Source organism: Protomyctophum parallelum (genome assembly GCF_964188405.1).
Source record: "Protomyctophum parallelum genome assembly, chromosome: 18".
NCBI lineage: Eukaryota > Metazoa > Chordata > Actinopteri > Myctophiformes > Myctophidae > Protomyctophum > Protomyctophum parallelum.
In genome coordinates this window covers 17,590,303-17,605,248 of record NC_139716.1, presented here as the reverse complement: position 1 = coordinate 17,605,248, position 14,946 = coordinate 17,590,303, and the positions used below count along the sequence as shown (strand labels likewise).

Sequence of the window (14,946 nt, the reverse complement as noted above, 5' to 3'; positions counted from 1 at the left end):
TCCCTACCTAACACTTGCGTAGTTTGTATTTGCTGACGAAATTGTTAATATATTTCAGCATAGTTTTTGTCCTCGGAGCTTCGTTTTTATTTTGTTTTTATTTAGTCTTCGTCAGTGGAAAAGGGTAGTCGAAGAATATTTTTCGTCATAATTTTAGTCGACGAAATTAACACTGCGTTGTTGGATAAAAAACATTGTTTCGCCTGGTGTGTGTTTTTCTTTTCATGGTCTGATTTTGTTTTGGGATATTGTACAATTTCAGCAAATCTCTGATACCCACAAATTACTCTTTATCTTACTCCGACGTATCTTTACACAATCTTAATTCGTTTTAAAGTCTCAACTTGACCAATTTTTAACCTACCGTAATTTCCGGACTATAAAGCGCACCTGAATAAGCCGCACCAGCTAAATTTAGGGAAAAAAACAAATGTGTACATATACAAGCCACACTGGACTATAAGCCGCAGGTGTTTTAATTTAATAACATAGAGATAGATTTAGTAGGTCCCCTAGTGGCCGTTAGCTGTAAAAAATCCCTAGATTAGCCGCACCGTTGTATAGGTCGCAGGGTTCAAAGCATGGGAAAAAAGTAGCGGCTTATAGTACGGAAATTACGGGTATATCCTATATCGGCCTAGGAGATTGATTGATTGATCAGCCTAGGAGAAGCACCTATGATGTGCGCGCATGCCTCCTCGTCACTCACTGTGTGCTTTACTGCGACATGCTCTCTGACCCTGTGCTCTCTGGCCCCCCGTCTAGGTGCCACCGCCTCTGCCCGCAAGGAGGTCATTCGAAACAAGATCCGTGCCATTGGAAAGATGGCCAGGGTCTTCTCTGTGCTCAGGTATAGACAGACAAGCACCGAAGACTTTCAGCTTTCACGACATCTTCTTCAACCGCCACTTTTCATGTGCGAGTTGTTTCGGGTATTTGCCCGTTAATGACCAACCTATTCACCTCGACACTGCTCGTGGACTGTGTGTCTGTGTGTGTGTCTGTGTCTGTTTGTGTCTGTCTTTCAGAGAGGAGAGTGAGAGTGTCCTGACATTGAAGGGCCTCACCCCGACAGGCATGCTGCCCAGTGGAGTCCTGTCTGGCGGCAAAGAAAAGCTCCAGAATGGTAAGACCCCTCACAGCACGCCTGCTTACCATCTATTGCCCCTAAAAGGTAACACACACACACACACACGCACACAGGGCCCCGATGTACAATGTGCTTCAGTAGTCCCCACCCAGTGCCATTTTGAATACACTGCTATCTCATTGTTCAGCCGCATCTCCCTCCCATTCCTTTTGTTTATGCGTTTGCGCTTCGGCATCTTGTAGGCCTATTTACTCCTTAAGATTACATTTTGCAGTTTCACTTGCCACTTTTTCTTAACGAGCATGGTAAAGTCTCCAGGCCACATTATAGCAAAATGTAAACCTAGCTTTCAAATGAGGCTCAGTTGATACCTCCAACGATAAGAGAAATCTCTTGATTGATTTACGTATTTAAGTGTTTCACTCATGTTAGTATATTGCCATGGGTAACTTCTATAAATATTAGTTAGAAATACACACTTTTGTACACACTTTTACTTGGAATTTTGTGTAATCTTGTAAAGCTGAGAAATTGAGGTGGAGGGAGGGTGTAAACCCTGGATTAGTGATTTAAACAAAAATCAGCCGGGTCTGTTTCACGCAGTCTATACACCCTTCCTCCCCAACGATGTGGAATGCATCCAATCCTTGTCTTCTCTCATATGTCTCTCTCTCTCTTCCCATCTACCCATCCCTGTTTCTCTCTGCGATCCAACCCTTTGTTTTGTTTTTGGTTTCCGACTCAAATACTGTTTTATTTTCTTCTCCTTCATCATCTTCTTCTTCTTCTTCTTCTTCTTCTTCTTCTTCTGTTTCTCCCCACTAGAAACTGCAGGTATAATCGGTTGTGCAAGTATTCTGTCCAGAGTGTTCATATTGTGATTCCAGTAATAGAATTCATCCTCCACATGTTACATTCCAAACACTCCAGTAGATCTGACAGCCCGCTACCGCTATCAGGAAGTTGGATATAAGCATTCTGGATCAATCCAGAACATTCTTGGCAACACATCAAATTTAGCTGGAGCTCTTTTAGTTCCTAAAACAGCAATGGGCATATTTATTTATTTATTGTCTTATACGTTTGAAGTGTAGTCGTAGTATTTATTCATTTGTTTCTTTTTAAGGTTATTTTTTAAATAGATTATTTGCAGTGCTCTTGTCTGGTGAGACAAGGGACTGACTTTGATTAAAAGGATGAATTGGAATTGACATTAAAAAAAAAAGAATTGTGAATGAAAGGGGATAGTTATTATCTACCTTGTCATTTACAAAAACAAAGAAATAGAGCAGAAATCCATCATGACACTCTTCTGATGTAGGCTCTCAACACAGACATCTCTTTGATCAGATGTAACGCAAGTGTAGGCCCCACATACCTCATAGTTAACTGAAAAAGACATTTTGCGCCGCTTCTTTTAGACTGTGAACACCACTCGACACAGTGTTATTATCCACATGGCTATAGAATGGAGGGTTCAGTCTACGTTTGAGCAATAGGATGTTCTCTCGCACAGAGAGCTGATTAAATTGACATGTGAACCATTGGATGCTTTTGGCCATCTATACTGCATGCTAAGTTAGTTTATTGGACTAGATATTGATACCAGAAATGTTAAGGACGAGTGTGAAATATGATATTATAACGGCAGACGAAGGCTTAGTTGTCTTGGTAACCACCGTGTTAAGTCCAGCAAACCTCTGCTACAACAGTTTGTTTATTAGATGTTGTTATGGTTACATATCACCAGTGTTAGAGCAGTAAAAAAAGAAAAAGTGCTGCGTTGTCCTGGCAACCGCTGTCTAGTCCAACAAACTGCCGCTGTGGTTTGTTTGTTACCGTTATTATGGTTACATATCACTTGATTTAGATTTCGGTGATTTATATTTTTATATTTTGTCACAATATCCATCCATGGTATAAAATATAGTAAAAAGATAGATAATGTGTTTAAAAAGCATAATAATGTTGGTGTAAAGGACCTTCCTTGCTCTTATAGCAGCGTAAGAGAACATTGAACGTGAACGCTCGCCATAGTCGGCTGAACCCTCCTCGGTGCCTGTGGTTAACTTAACATGTGCATTACATCCCTCTTTAACCCATTTAGACCTGGGAACAAAATGTCTTCTAAATCCTGACCGTTTTCTGAAAAACTCAATGTTTCTATGTCAGTGGTTCTCAAACATTTTCCTGTCATGGACCCCCAAAAATATATGTAATTGGCCGCCGACCCCGATCTGAAAATATGTTGTTCCAGGGGACCCCCCCCCCCCCCCCCAGAAGTAACGATTTGAGTAAAATAAATATGTTCGCTCTGAAAGAATATATATTCAAAGATTTGCGCCACAATAATAGCAGACCTACAAGCTTGTAGCGTGGTACTCGGTGCCGCGCTACGAGCTTGTAGATATAGCTATTTTTCAATAGCTAAAGTATAAAATAAAGCTTGAAACACCGAAAGGGGATTTCCCTCCCAGAATGGGTTAAGTAGGCCGTTCAGAAATGGCAAATTACCTTAATGACACGATGGGGTTAAGGGTGGAAAAAAAGAGCCTCGATTTGAAGGCAGAGTGACATTGAAGGATTCCTGCTCCAGCATTAGTGGAAATGCCCAGCCCTGTCCGCCCACCACCACCACCGCACGGACACAGCCTGAGCGCTTCCACCTTAATGCTGTGTATCTATCTATCTATCCATCAGCCACTTGGTTTTGCTTTAGCCGTCCACTGTCATTGTGTTCCTCCCCGTGTTTTTTCTCCCATCCTCTATACATGCCAGTGTCTAGTTCCCAAGTATCGTAGAGCTGTATTTTATTATTTTGCAGTCAACCTCATCTATCTAGTGTGCGTGTGTGTGTGTGTGTGTGTGTGTCTGTATGTGTGTGTCTCTGTGTGTGCGTTTGTGTGTGTGTGTGCGTGCGCGCGCGCATCTGGCGTACATAGCTTAAACTAAATAACTACGTTCAAGGATGAGTATTTGACACGGTAAACCAATATTTGGCTTTACTTCTGAGACTGTGGTAAGTGGTAAAGGTTTTCACCTCCTATCGTTCCTTCGCGCACTCTGAAGGTATGTCGGCACTCTTGATCAAAAGTTGTTGTGTAGTAGTTTTTCTTTATTATCAAAGGATGCTTCTGCAGTTCCAGACCCCACCCCCCCCACCCCCACCCCTCCTCCACCCCAAGAACTAGGGCTGGGCGATAAATCAATATCACTATTATTAAAAACCTTTGCCTCGATTATGATTAATGGACTTTATCTACAACGCGTTGTGAGCTTTCACTATTGTTGCATGCCACAATTGTACGACGTACTGTATAACAGAGAGCTTAAGTGAAAGTGGTATCTCAAGTGTTATCTGACTAATCGATTTAGCCCTTTATAAAAATTCTATTCAACCTTTTTTTGGCATCGATTCGTTGATATATAAGCCTTGTTTTTTTACATTCTCGCAAAACAAAAAACCCCGGCTTCTATTCGATGAACCCACAAGAGTCTGTTAGAAGTTCTAATTAAATTTCGGTTAGGATATTATGTTTTGGTTTAATTGTCCAGCCCCGCCCCCAGAACACTGAGTGTGACATCTGTTCAGCTGTCATTCAACTGCAGCCCATACATACTGTACATACACACTGCTGCAAGAATGATGTTGCTTCCATCCAAAGTCACCCTCAAACCTTATCTCTGTCTCGCCTGCGTTCTTTTAACCCATTTAGACCTGAGGACGATTCTACAAATGCCTTCTAAATTCTGACAGTTTTCTGAAAAACCCTATGTTTCTATGTCAGTGGTTTTCAAACATTTTCATTTCAAGGACCCCCAAAAATATATGTAATTGGCCGCAGACCCCCATCTGAAAATATGTTGTTCCCCCAGAAGCAAAGATTTGATTTAAAAAACGTTCACTCTGAAAGAATATAGATTTGCGCCACATTTTCAAAAAATAAATAAAAAAAAGATCAATAGCTAAAGCACAACACACTTAAAACACCAAAAGGGGTTCCCGCCCAGAATGGATTAAACCCTTTCATTCTGCATTATCTCCCTCCAGTGGGTAATTTAGTTGTTAATAATAGAAGAGCTCTATTCCCACATGTGAACATGTATATGTCAGCACTTCCCAAATTTTCTTTATTTAAGCATCGTTGAATTGTGTTACAAGCACGCGATATTACTGGTAAGTTGTTACCCAATGGAAGTCTTCCACTACACTAAACCGCAACTACAAGCAATTATATTATATAATATGCTGTGTGTTTTAGAATTATTGTTAATCACTAGGACACAAAAGTGGCAGTAGTATCATTGTCTGGTCACTGCTTATGGCAATATATTGTAATGCACATAAACAGACCACTGTCCCGTAAATGTTGCTAAGATTTTGCTGAACTTAGCATGATTTAGTCAATGTTGGACAAACATAATAGATTTTTACAGATTTTATTGAAGGGACATCCCTTTGAGATCATCAAATATTCTAGCTTATACATTTATTTTCTCCAGGGAGTATCTCCCCCCCCCATATCTCTTGCTTTCTCCTTGTTATGATCAAATGGCTGCCTATGGTAGCAGCAGGCTCTGTTCCAATCATTCGCTTCAGCTGTGCAGATACCGGATCTTCTTTCTACATAAAATACTAAAAATAACACAAAGCTGCAATTTTGTATTAAAAAAAACATTCCATGCTCGCTTTCCTAATATATTGTCAGAATCCACTTTTGTTTTGCATTCGTTTATGTGCTGAAAGGGCAACTTTGAGAGCTGTTTCCCCGTTACAATGGAAGTGAACGAGACCCTATTTTTATTTCTTAATTTGCTATTAAACTGCACAAAGGATTGAAACAAGTCATACAATGGACTAGTTTGATCATAACAAGGTAAGAACAATCCAAGCCTCTAAAAAAAAAAGAAGTGGTCTTAATTGCCTCCAGTCGTTATCTCCATTGTGATCTTCATGCACTCCTGCTTATCACCTTCCAGCCCCACAGTTTAGACTGTGATTAAACCATCCGTTTAATCAGGCGATTCGGGTTCAAGTTCAGGTCGAGTTCCATGAACGTTCCTCCCCACAGTGACGCCCTCCCTCCACCCGACAGATTTGGAAGTCTGAAAGAAAAAAAAGAAACAAAATCTGTTTCCACCCTCCCTGTCTTCTTCTTCATCCTCCTCTTCCTCCCCCAGAGCGCCCCCCCTCCCTCCCGCCCGCCCCTTTGCTAACATTCGTGTGTCTGAGTGTCCACAAACAAGGCTGTTTTCTTTAACATTAAGTGTTGTCTGGCATTGGCTCTCTCTCTCTCTCTCTCTCTCTCTCTCTCTGCTCATTGTTCTTGGGACAAAACAAAAAGACAAACAAATAAATGGAACTCCTCTGCTCACTTCTCATTCGTTTTGCAACCCCCCTCCCCCCTGTTCTTCTCTTCAGCTACTATTGAAGCTATTGAGGCTGACGAAGGTAAATGGGGCCGGCCGCCCTCTTCTGTTGCTGTGAACGCAATAGACAGTTGGGCTCCCGTTGGGTTTTTTTCCATCCATCTCGCTGGTGCTTGAGTAGAGTGTGTTGGGTGTTTGGGCTAACAAAAATTGTGGCACAATTATTAACACAAAAAGAAAAAGTAAGTAAGTACGGAAATCCTACAAGTTGTGCACTTTGTTTTAAAGGGGAAATGATTTCATAGCACAGATTTTCATTATCAAGATTTCATAAACTGTGAATTCATGTAATTCTAGTTTTATTTATTATTTTATTATGTTTTTGAGAGTGCAAAGTAAATGACATCATGTTGTATTATCTGAAATGGGCATGATTGTTTGCTTTAATTCCAGATAATAATAATAATAATAAAAAAAAAATATATATATATATATATATATATATATATATATATATAGTGGTATGAAAATCAAACGATGTTCAGCAGCTTCTAGGGGAATCTCATTATTAGGCCTTGCATTTTGTCAGCTCACTGAAGATTACCACATCAGTCAATAATCCTATTTCTCTGAAATGGTTAGTTTGCACAACAAGGTTTTCCCTGGAATGGAAGCCTCTCTGTAATGCCAGTTAACTCGAATGCGTTGCAATAATAGGGATTAGGATTGAGGTTTCATCCCTTTCACTTTTTTTAGAAAATTAGTCAGGAAGTTAGCCATGTTTCTCCAACTCTAAACCGGAACAGCGAAACAGACTCGAGCATAAGCATGTTTGAACTATTGAAGCTATAGGAGGCTTTGTAGACTTTATTTTGTAGCTATACCGGAAGGATATATATTAAAGAAGTTAGTTGAATTTGAGGGCTCATCAGTGCTGTTGTATTTGACACAAATAGAAGCTGTTCTGTTTTGCAGGAAGATGTTGGAAATTTTGTTTTTCTGAGACTTTCTGCATCTTTCACCTTTATCTTATCTCTAGCCTCTGCTCTGCCCTCACGATAAAATTTAAATCTTGCTATGAATGTTTACAATCACATTTCCCCTTTGAAACAATTAAAGCAGTTGTGTATTGTTTTTGCAATAGCATATTGTGAAATTCGCCATAGTTGTACATCTGAATTGGATGGGGAAAAAGATATTCCACCCGATAATTGGATTTTCTTCTCTCCAAAAAGAAAATGTAATTTAAAACCACCTGTGGCGCAAGAACAACCTCAACTGTGAGCTAAATAGTAGTTTGCCAGCTGCTATTTACGTTGGAATTGTTCAGTGATTCCTCTTTAGCACCCCCTAGAGGACGGTGCGTTGCAGTGTCAAGACACTTTTTCTTGCTTATTTTCTTCATGTGGCTCCTCCGTGGCCCTGCCCTGCTGTGTTGTGTTCACTGCTGTGAGTTGCTAATAACCTGTGTCTGACCTGTGCTATGCAGCAAAGCAACTACACTACCCATAATCCTCCTCTCTCCACACACCCGCATCCAATTTGTGTTCTAAACAAAACATGGTGTCCCTCAATAATCAATCAGCAAAGAATCCCCTTTTATAAAATGCTATACTTAACTCTTACCACCACTACAGCACAGAGCACTATGAGAGGTGGGTGTATTCACCATTTAAACAAATTAATAGTGTAATATATCTCTGCTGTCTGGAAGAAACCACTTAACTCCAAAATGTAAATGTTTCAGGAAATGAAAAGACATCCAGCTCAAGTGGAGTTAGGAGGTTTTCGCCGAAGCACTTTTTTATACTTTTCCATTGGTTCAATATGTTTTTAACCAACACAGACGTAAAGGGAGTTCAACAGCATTGATTTATGAAAAATAAATATGTGAAAACCTAAAAAAAGACAACATTAGTTGTCTTGTTTTCTTCCGGACATCAACGATATGGAACGTATCTCACTAGATTGAATACAACTACGCAGGGGTTGGTGTTGAAATCCATACGCACCTGTAAACATACTCTATTCGTTTGATTTACGTATATGCCAAATTGGTTCCTATTTATTTACCAACGCGTGGCAAAATCCATTGAGTTTGCCTCAATCCCGTTTTCCATTTAATTCGATCCACTTTGAAAATAGCGTTTGGGACATCCATCCACCCCTCAAATGGACTTCCAATGACCTCCCAGTACTTGCTGCATGCTCCAACCAGGCGTAACAAGTGGTTAGCACCCCAAGTACCTTTTTTGTAGTGTCTCTGTATATATTGAGCTCTGTGGAAATACCTTGTAGGAGTGAACTTCACTCTTGTACATTTTCTTTTAAAAATCTCATATCTTTTTGTCTTCTCTTTGACTATTCTCCTTTTTGTCAATCTTTTGTGTTTTAATCTGTGATGTGGCTAGTGTGGAGCTCTGGTTGTTTTGGGGTCGCCGGGTGTTTTTCTTTTTGTGTGCCTTTTTATTATGTCATTATTTAATCATTTATAATTATTTTAATTTGTGTCCACAGGACACACATTTCAGTGAAATGGCAGTCCTTTACTTTTTAAAACAAACTTAATAAATTAACGTTTCAAACACATTAGTTTTATTTCAAGCAACAGTTATTTTTGATTGGACAGTGTTATTTAACTTTATTATTATTATTATTTGTTGATGGCACAAAACACCTATTGACCCTAATGCCAGGAGCATCCCCATGTAGTTTTAGAAGGTCCTTTCTTCGGGTTAAGATCACTTTGAAAAATGATAAATTGGTACTACATTGATATTGTGTTGTCACTGTTTCCCCAAATGAGTTTGTATTAAGTGTTCCATGTGTTAAGCCCTTAAAATGCTTCACGCTCGACACGATGAATACATTCACGCGCAAATTAAACTATTGCTTTATTGTAGAAGAGTTAATTGTGACGTGAAGGGTAAGTTTGGTCATTTTAGACCTACGGTGTATATTATATATATATATATTTCCTGATTATTGAAACATGGTGGTCAGATGAAAGCTCAAATATGGAGATGACAAGCAAGGCCGCAGCAAAAGCTTATAAAAGCTACGGTATGAGCAGAATCTTCACTTTTCAAACTGACTACTGAGGCTGGAGCTAATATTCTCTGTGGTCCAAGTACTGCACTCTCTACGTGGGGTCCAGCGACCCTCAGGTTCCTTGAGGGGGTTCCAAATGGACCCTTACAGGTCTGTAACTAATTTTGGGTGACCTTGAAAGTAAAACATTCGATAACGCCTGATCTATTAGTTCTTAGTTCACACACTTTTCACTCTATTTTGTTAATGCCTCTTTCAGCAGTACTCTTTCGGGCTCATTACAGATGAATGAAGATTAATGTGGAGCATTAGGCCTGTCAAGATACTTATCTGAACTGTCAATCAGATTTACGCAACATCTTTAGAAAAAAAAAAAAAAACTTACAATCGGTGATATGCAATGAAGCCAAACATCAGACAGGAGCACATTGTCGTATTTCGTGAGTGTGTCCCAAGAAAAGTGCCGGCCCGTTACATTTTTTTCTTAACGAAAATCCCTCAATTGGCTTCTCAACCACTTCCTGAATGTTTTTTTGTTTTCTCCCCCTCTCAAACCCCCCCTCCCCTCTCCTTCACGCTCAAAAACAGCCATCAAGGGCTTCTCGCCCCAGCACAAGATCACGAGCTTCGCTGAGGCCAAGGGCCTGGACCGTATCAACGAAAGGATGCCCCCGCGGCGGGACGCGCTGCCCACCGACGCCAGCCTCAACTCGCTCAACAAGGCGCTGTCCTCGGAGACCAACGGCACGGACACCAAGGGGGGCACCACCAGCACCAGCGACATCCAGTGAGGGGACCCCTCCGCTCCTACCGGACAGGTGGAGGTATTGGGTTGGGGCCCAACATGACTGCTGGGGATGGGGGTGTGGGGTGGGTTTGGCGTGGTCGTGGGGCATGCCACCCTCATCCTCGTCTCGGCCGGTACCGCAGAAAAAAACGGGGACAAAGAAGGGATGGATGGAGATGCAGAGAGGTGTGTGGAGAGGCAGAGTTCTCAGAATGCGTGCGGGGGGTGGGGGGTTCAGGGCGCGTGACATCTCACTTGCTAGTCTTTTTGGATATGCCTTCAAAGAAAAACAAAAAACAAAATCTTTAGTTCACACACAGTCAAACAATCTGCTAAATTATTGTGGGTTCACATTTCGGAACGATCGCGCCGCCACAAACGTGATTGTACACAACACACATACGGTATGTCGATGGAAGATGGAGGGAAGAGAGTAAGATCAGAGAAGTAACAATGTTTTTATCGAAGCGCCCTCGCTCATTTACAAGGAAATGGTAAGGCTTGTGTAACTTCTTACTAACTATTGTACGTTTACAAAATACAGCACTAAAAAAAAAAGACAGAACATAAGATTATGTTTTTAACATATAAGGGTGTACAAACTAAATGAGGACTATTTATTGATGACTTTTTTTGCTATTCTTATATAAAAGAAAAACAATAGCTCTGAAATGAATTAGGCAGTCTTAAAAACAGAATGTTGCAACATTGTCGAAATGCCAAATAATGGAACGTTTTCTGGTTTTGTACAGATTCTGCTTACCTCAGGTTCCTTTGGTGTGTGCTTTGACCTGATTTTTCTGTATAATGGCTAAAAATTACTTGGTAATGAATACCTATTTTGTTGAGTTTCATAACTGGAATTTACATTTATCTGTCATTTGCAAATATTTTTTTGTCTCTTTTTGGGGAATGGGGGGTAGATTTATTGTGGCTTGCTGGAAATCTTGAGTGTTTTTATTTTTCTCTCTCTTTTTAAGTATTGCGAACAAAGTAAGAAAAAAAAATAGAGAACCTATATTGTGTAAAAACTAAGAGTACAATAAAGTTGTCTGCCTATGCATGTTTTATAAAAATCAAACTGAGATAGAGAAATTGAATACCTTGGCTGTAGTGGCCTGGTTTGAAATATATTGCGCTTTAGTGATCATATACTGGAAATGTATACCTGCATACTTTAAATTAACACCATAATAATGCGATGCCTTCAACTTCTTTTGTAATTGAAGCATTTACCTATCTACGATGAATGAGGAAGTCATATTTTTAATCCACGCTTGTACGTGCACACAGTCCAATTAAGCATGTTTGACAATTCTTGTGAGGTGTGGTTACATGTGGAAACTCAAAATGCATGATAGCTGTTAGTGTCATGTAACGGTTTAATCAGTTTTGTTCTGTTTTGTAAATGTGCCACAGAAAGTGTAATTTGATTATTATTATTATAATTATTATTATTATTATTATTATTATTACTACTTACTACTACTATTATTATTATTTGGGTCTCTGCTTTGTATATCAGTTACAGGTTTGATACTGCTCAATACTTTAAGATGAAACAAGGAAAAAAAACTTCAAACTTTTTTAAGAACTGCTTAAGTGCCCAAGTAATTCACTACACAACATGAAGCCTTGCTTTTGTAATTTAACTTCAAAACTGTTGGCAGATGAGGCATGCACTTGCAACTATGGAAAAAGTATTTTATATAACTGTTCAATAAAAATGTGCATGAATTTCAACTTGAAAAGAGGCAATTTGTGTGGATGGGGGTGGTTATGCAAACATCACACATAAAATGTAATAATCCTTTACTTATTGCTGTTGCATTAGCAATCTTAAACCTACACTGAATAACAAAGTAACGTGTTTTCATATTATGTATTCGTTAGACCAAACACATTTAAATGAGTGAGCGAGAACGCGTGGCGCATTCTGAGCTTGTATATCGGCCATTTTCGCTGTGCGTAATTCATTGTGCAATGAATGACGAATAGGGCAAGGTTATGCAGTTTTAGAGGGACTAGGATTTCTTAAATTCAGTTAGTCTATTGTTTGCGTTTTCCACTGTCACGTTTATCTCACTGGTATAGGTCTTGTACAGTATTCGCCATAAATCACACGTCTCGCTCTGTTGTGCGCAAACTTCAGGACAATGGTCTTGTTGCTGCTACAGTTTTGCCCACTGAAAATAGCAGATCTACAAACTCACAACGCATCTCGGCCGTGGTGCATTGAGAGCACGTAGACCTGCTATTTTCGAGGGCGAGACACTGTCGCGCGACGGAACATAAATTTGGCTCTCGCCGTTCTAGACTTCACTAAGGAATTTGGCTCTGACTGCTCAGTGTACGGAAATGACAACTTGGCACTTCCGCATAGCAAAGGTGTTTCCTCTGAATGGAGTTATTAACCCTGATTAAAAAACTCAACGAGGGCCATGCCAAGAAATGTCCAAACACCTTTGTGTGTGTGCTTAGCAAGAAAGATGATTTAGCCCATTAGTTGTGTCCAGTTTAAACATACAGTATTACATCTTAGGAGATTCTAAATGTGGTGTGAGTTTCTTTTTGACCTTGGAAACGTACAGTACAGTACAGTACAACAAAATAGCAGGAAATGTTTGTAAGCATTGCATGCATTGTGCTATCGTTGGACAGAATGCATTGCAACAGGCTACTGCACACATGCATATTTATTATGCTGTACCTATGTCTGTGATCATAAAACGACATACTGGAGATCACTGATAGTGTTTTACTCTGGTCAAAATGTTTTATGATCTAAGAAACTGTATAGGACGCCAGTCATTCACTGCTTTTCAAACGACAGTCTCCATAAAACATCCAGACATTATTGGAAGGGCTGATGTGTTATAGCATAACGTTATTAGCCAGATATTATGACGATTCCTTAAAAAAACTTTTTTTGTTTTTTTAGTGTACCATTTGTATATAGTCCCTAAAAACCCAGGCAGGGAGACTTGAGGCACAATGCTCGACTGGAAGGAAGCTAAACCGGCAGCATCCTGTTTTGAGAACACTGTTCCAGTTGCCTTTAGAAATAAACCCAATGGAGTTCCACTTGACTACAGGAACATTTGACTGTGCAAAGAACCAATGTCAATAGTATTTCTATTGGAGTTGATGATGACAGAGGTTTATTGATTAGAAACATTTACATGGTTATTATGGTTGTCTGCTACTTTACGGTACATACAGTTATTATTACATTATTATCTTGACTGTTACATTATTGATTGTGGTCACTCAGGAGGAAGATCGGTAAAGAAAAGGTGACCTTGGTAGTGGTCATCTGCAGGCGTGTCACCGCCCGTATACCGTTGTGAACACAATGAAGAATGGGGAAACGTCATGGCTGCCATTTGAACGGCTCCCTCAGGGATGTTTCCTATTGTACACGACAAAACCCTGTGTGTGTGTGTGTGTGTGTGTGTGTGTGTGTGTGTGTGCGCGTGTGTGGAGAAGTTAATGCTTTCTGTATCCTGAAGCAGTGGCATTTCCAGAAATTACAGTTTGGGCAGGCAAGAATTACATTTTGGGCAGGCAAGAATTACATTTTGGGCAGGCAATAATTACATTTTGGGCAGGCAAGATGTGTTAATTGTCGTCCCCCCTGTGCACAATCGGTAGCACTAAAGGTTTTCAAAGAGATATACCTGCCAGACAGTATAGGATACAAATGCTGAAAGGCGCATTTGCATTCAAATGGGTGATTGAGGTTCTTGCTCGGCCATCCGCTGTCCACTAATAGTTCTCAGGTCTTGTTTTTGTCCTCAGTGTATGGATTTTGGCCAGGCAGAAAATGGATTTGGACAGGCGGACACCTGTCCGTAGATATGCCACTGTGCTTCAGGACAGTGGCGTATCTACAATAAGGCGAGGACAGCACTTCTATAGAGTTTTCCAAGTTTGCGCATCCACTATTGTTTGTGTTCAAGAATTTCTTGTGAATGCAAATGAAGGTGTGTGTGTGTGTGTGTGTGTGTGTGTGTGTGTGTGTGTGTGTGTGTGTGTGTGTGTGTGTGGTGCTAATTTCCCAGGGCTGATCACCAGAAATATGTTTTCTACACACTGCCCGAACCAAACTCCCCAAATATCACATTTTTTTTTCATGTTTTGCCATTTTGGCAACTCTGTACAGTACGGATTTCTCAAAATCCAGGCCCAGGTTTAGCTGTTTATGAAACCACTGACCACAAATGACCCTGTCCCAGCTAATGATAACAATGAATTCTTGCAGGAGTTTCCCTTTTTTTTCTCCTCCTCCTTCTTTCACCAGAACCTTCTCTCCTTCAAAACAGTTGTCACCTTTTTCAAGTGTAACAATGCACGGCTCAGTGCCCAGTCTGCCCACCCCTCAGTCCCTCCAGGTCTCTGATAAACCCCCCTGTGCTGTGCGGACCCTGCAACGCGAGGGCAGGAAAAAACACGAAAGTCCAGGAGTTTGGCTGTTACTCGCAAACACACTCCTCAGAGCTGACTTCCTGTCAATTTGGTTCAATATCTCTACACACGTACACACGCACTGACTCACGCACGCACGCACACACACACACACACACACACTGTTTTACCAAAACGTGCAGGAAGGGAAGCTGGTGTATTTCCTCCCCTCCTTTATCTG

General features: G+C 40.4%; 1 protein-coding gene across 6 annotated transcripts in view; it reads left to right on the top strand.

The window, feature by feature from the left end:
• The window catches only part of LOC310875650 (protein phosphatase 3 catalytic subunit alpha), a 95,966-nt gene extending 83,917 nt beyond the window's left edge, over nt 1-12,049 (top strand). For 3 of the 6 annotated variants that reach the window (XM_083788940.1, XM_083788938.1, XM_083788937.1), the window contains 4 exons: nt 766-850; nt 1,029-1,126; nt 6,513-6,542; nt 10,100-12,049. In XM_083788940.1, coding sequence (XP_083645066.1) covers nt 766-850; nt 1,029-1,126; nt 6,513-6,542; nt 10,100-10,302 — 416 coding nt within the window. In that variant the 3' untranslated portion in view covers nt 10,303-12,049. The remainder of the gene's footprint in view (nt 1-765; nt 851-1,028; nt 1,127-6,512; nt 6,543-10,099) is intronic. The other 3 variants (XM_083788942.1, XM_083788941.1, XM_083788939.1) reach the window with 1 other exon arrangement.
• The last annotated feature ends 2,897 nt before the right edge of the window (nt 12,050-14,946 follow it).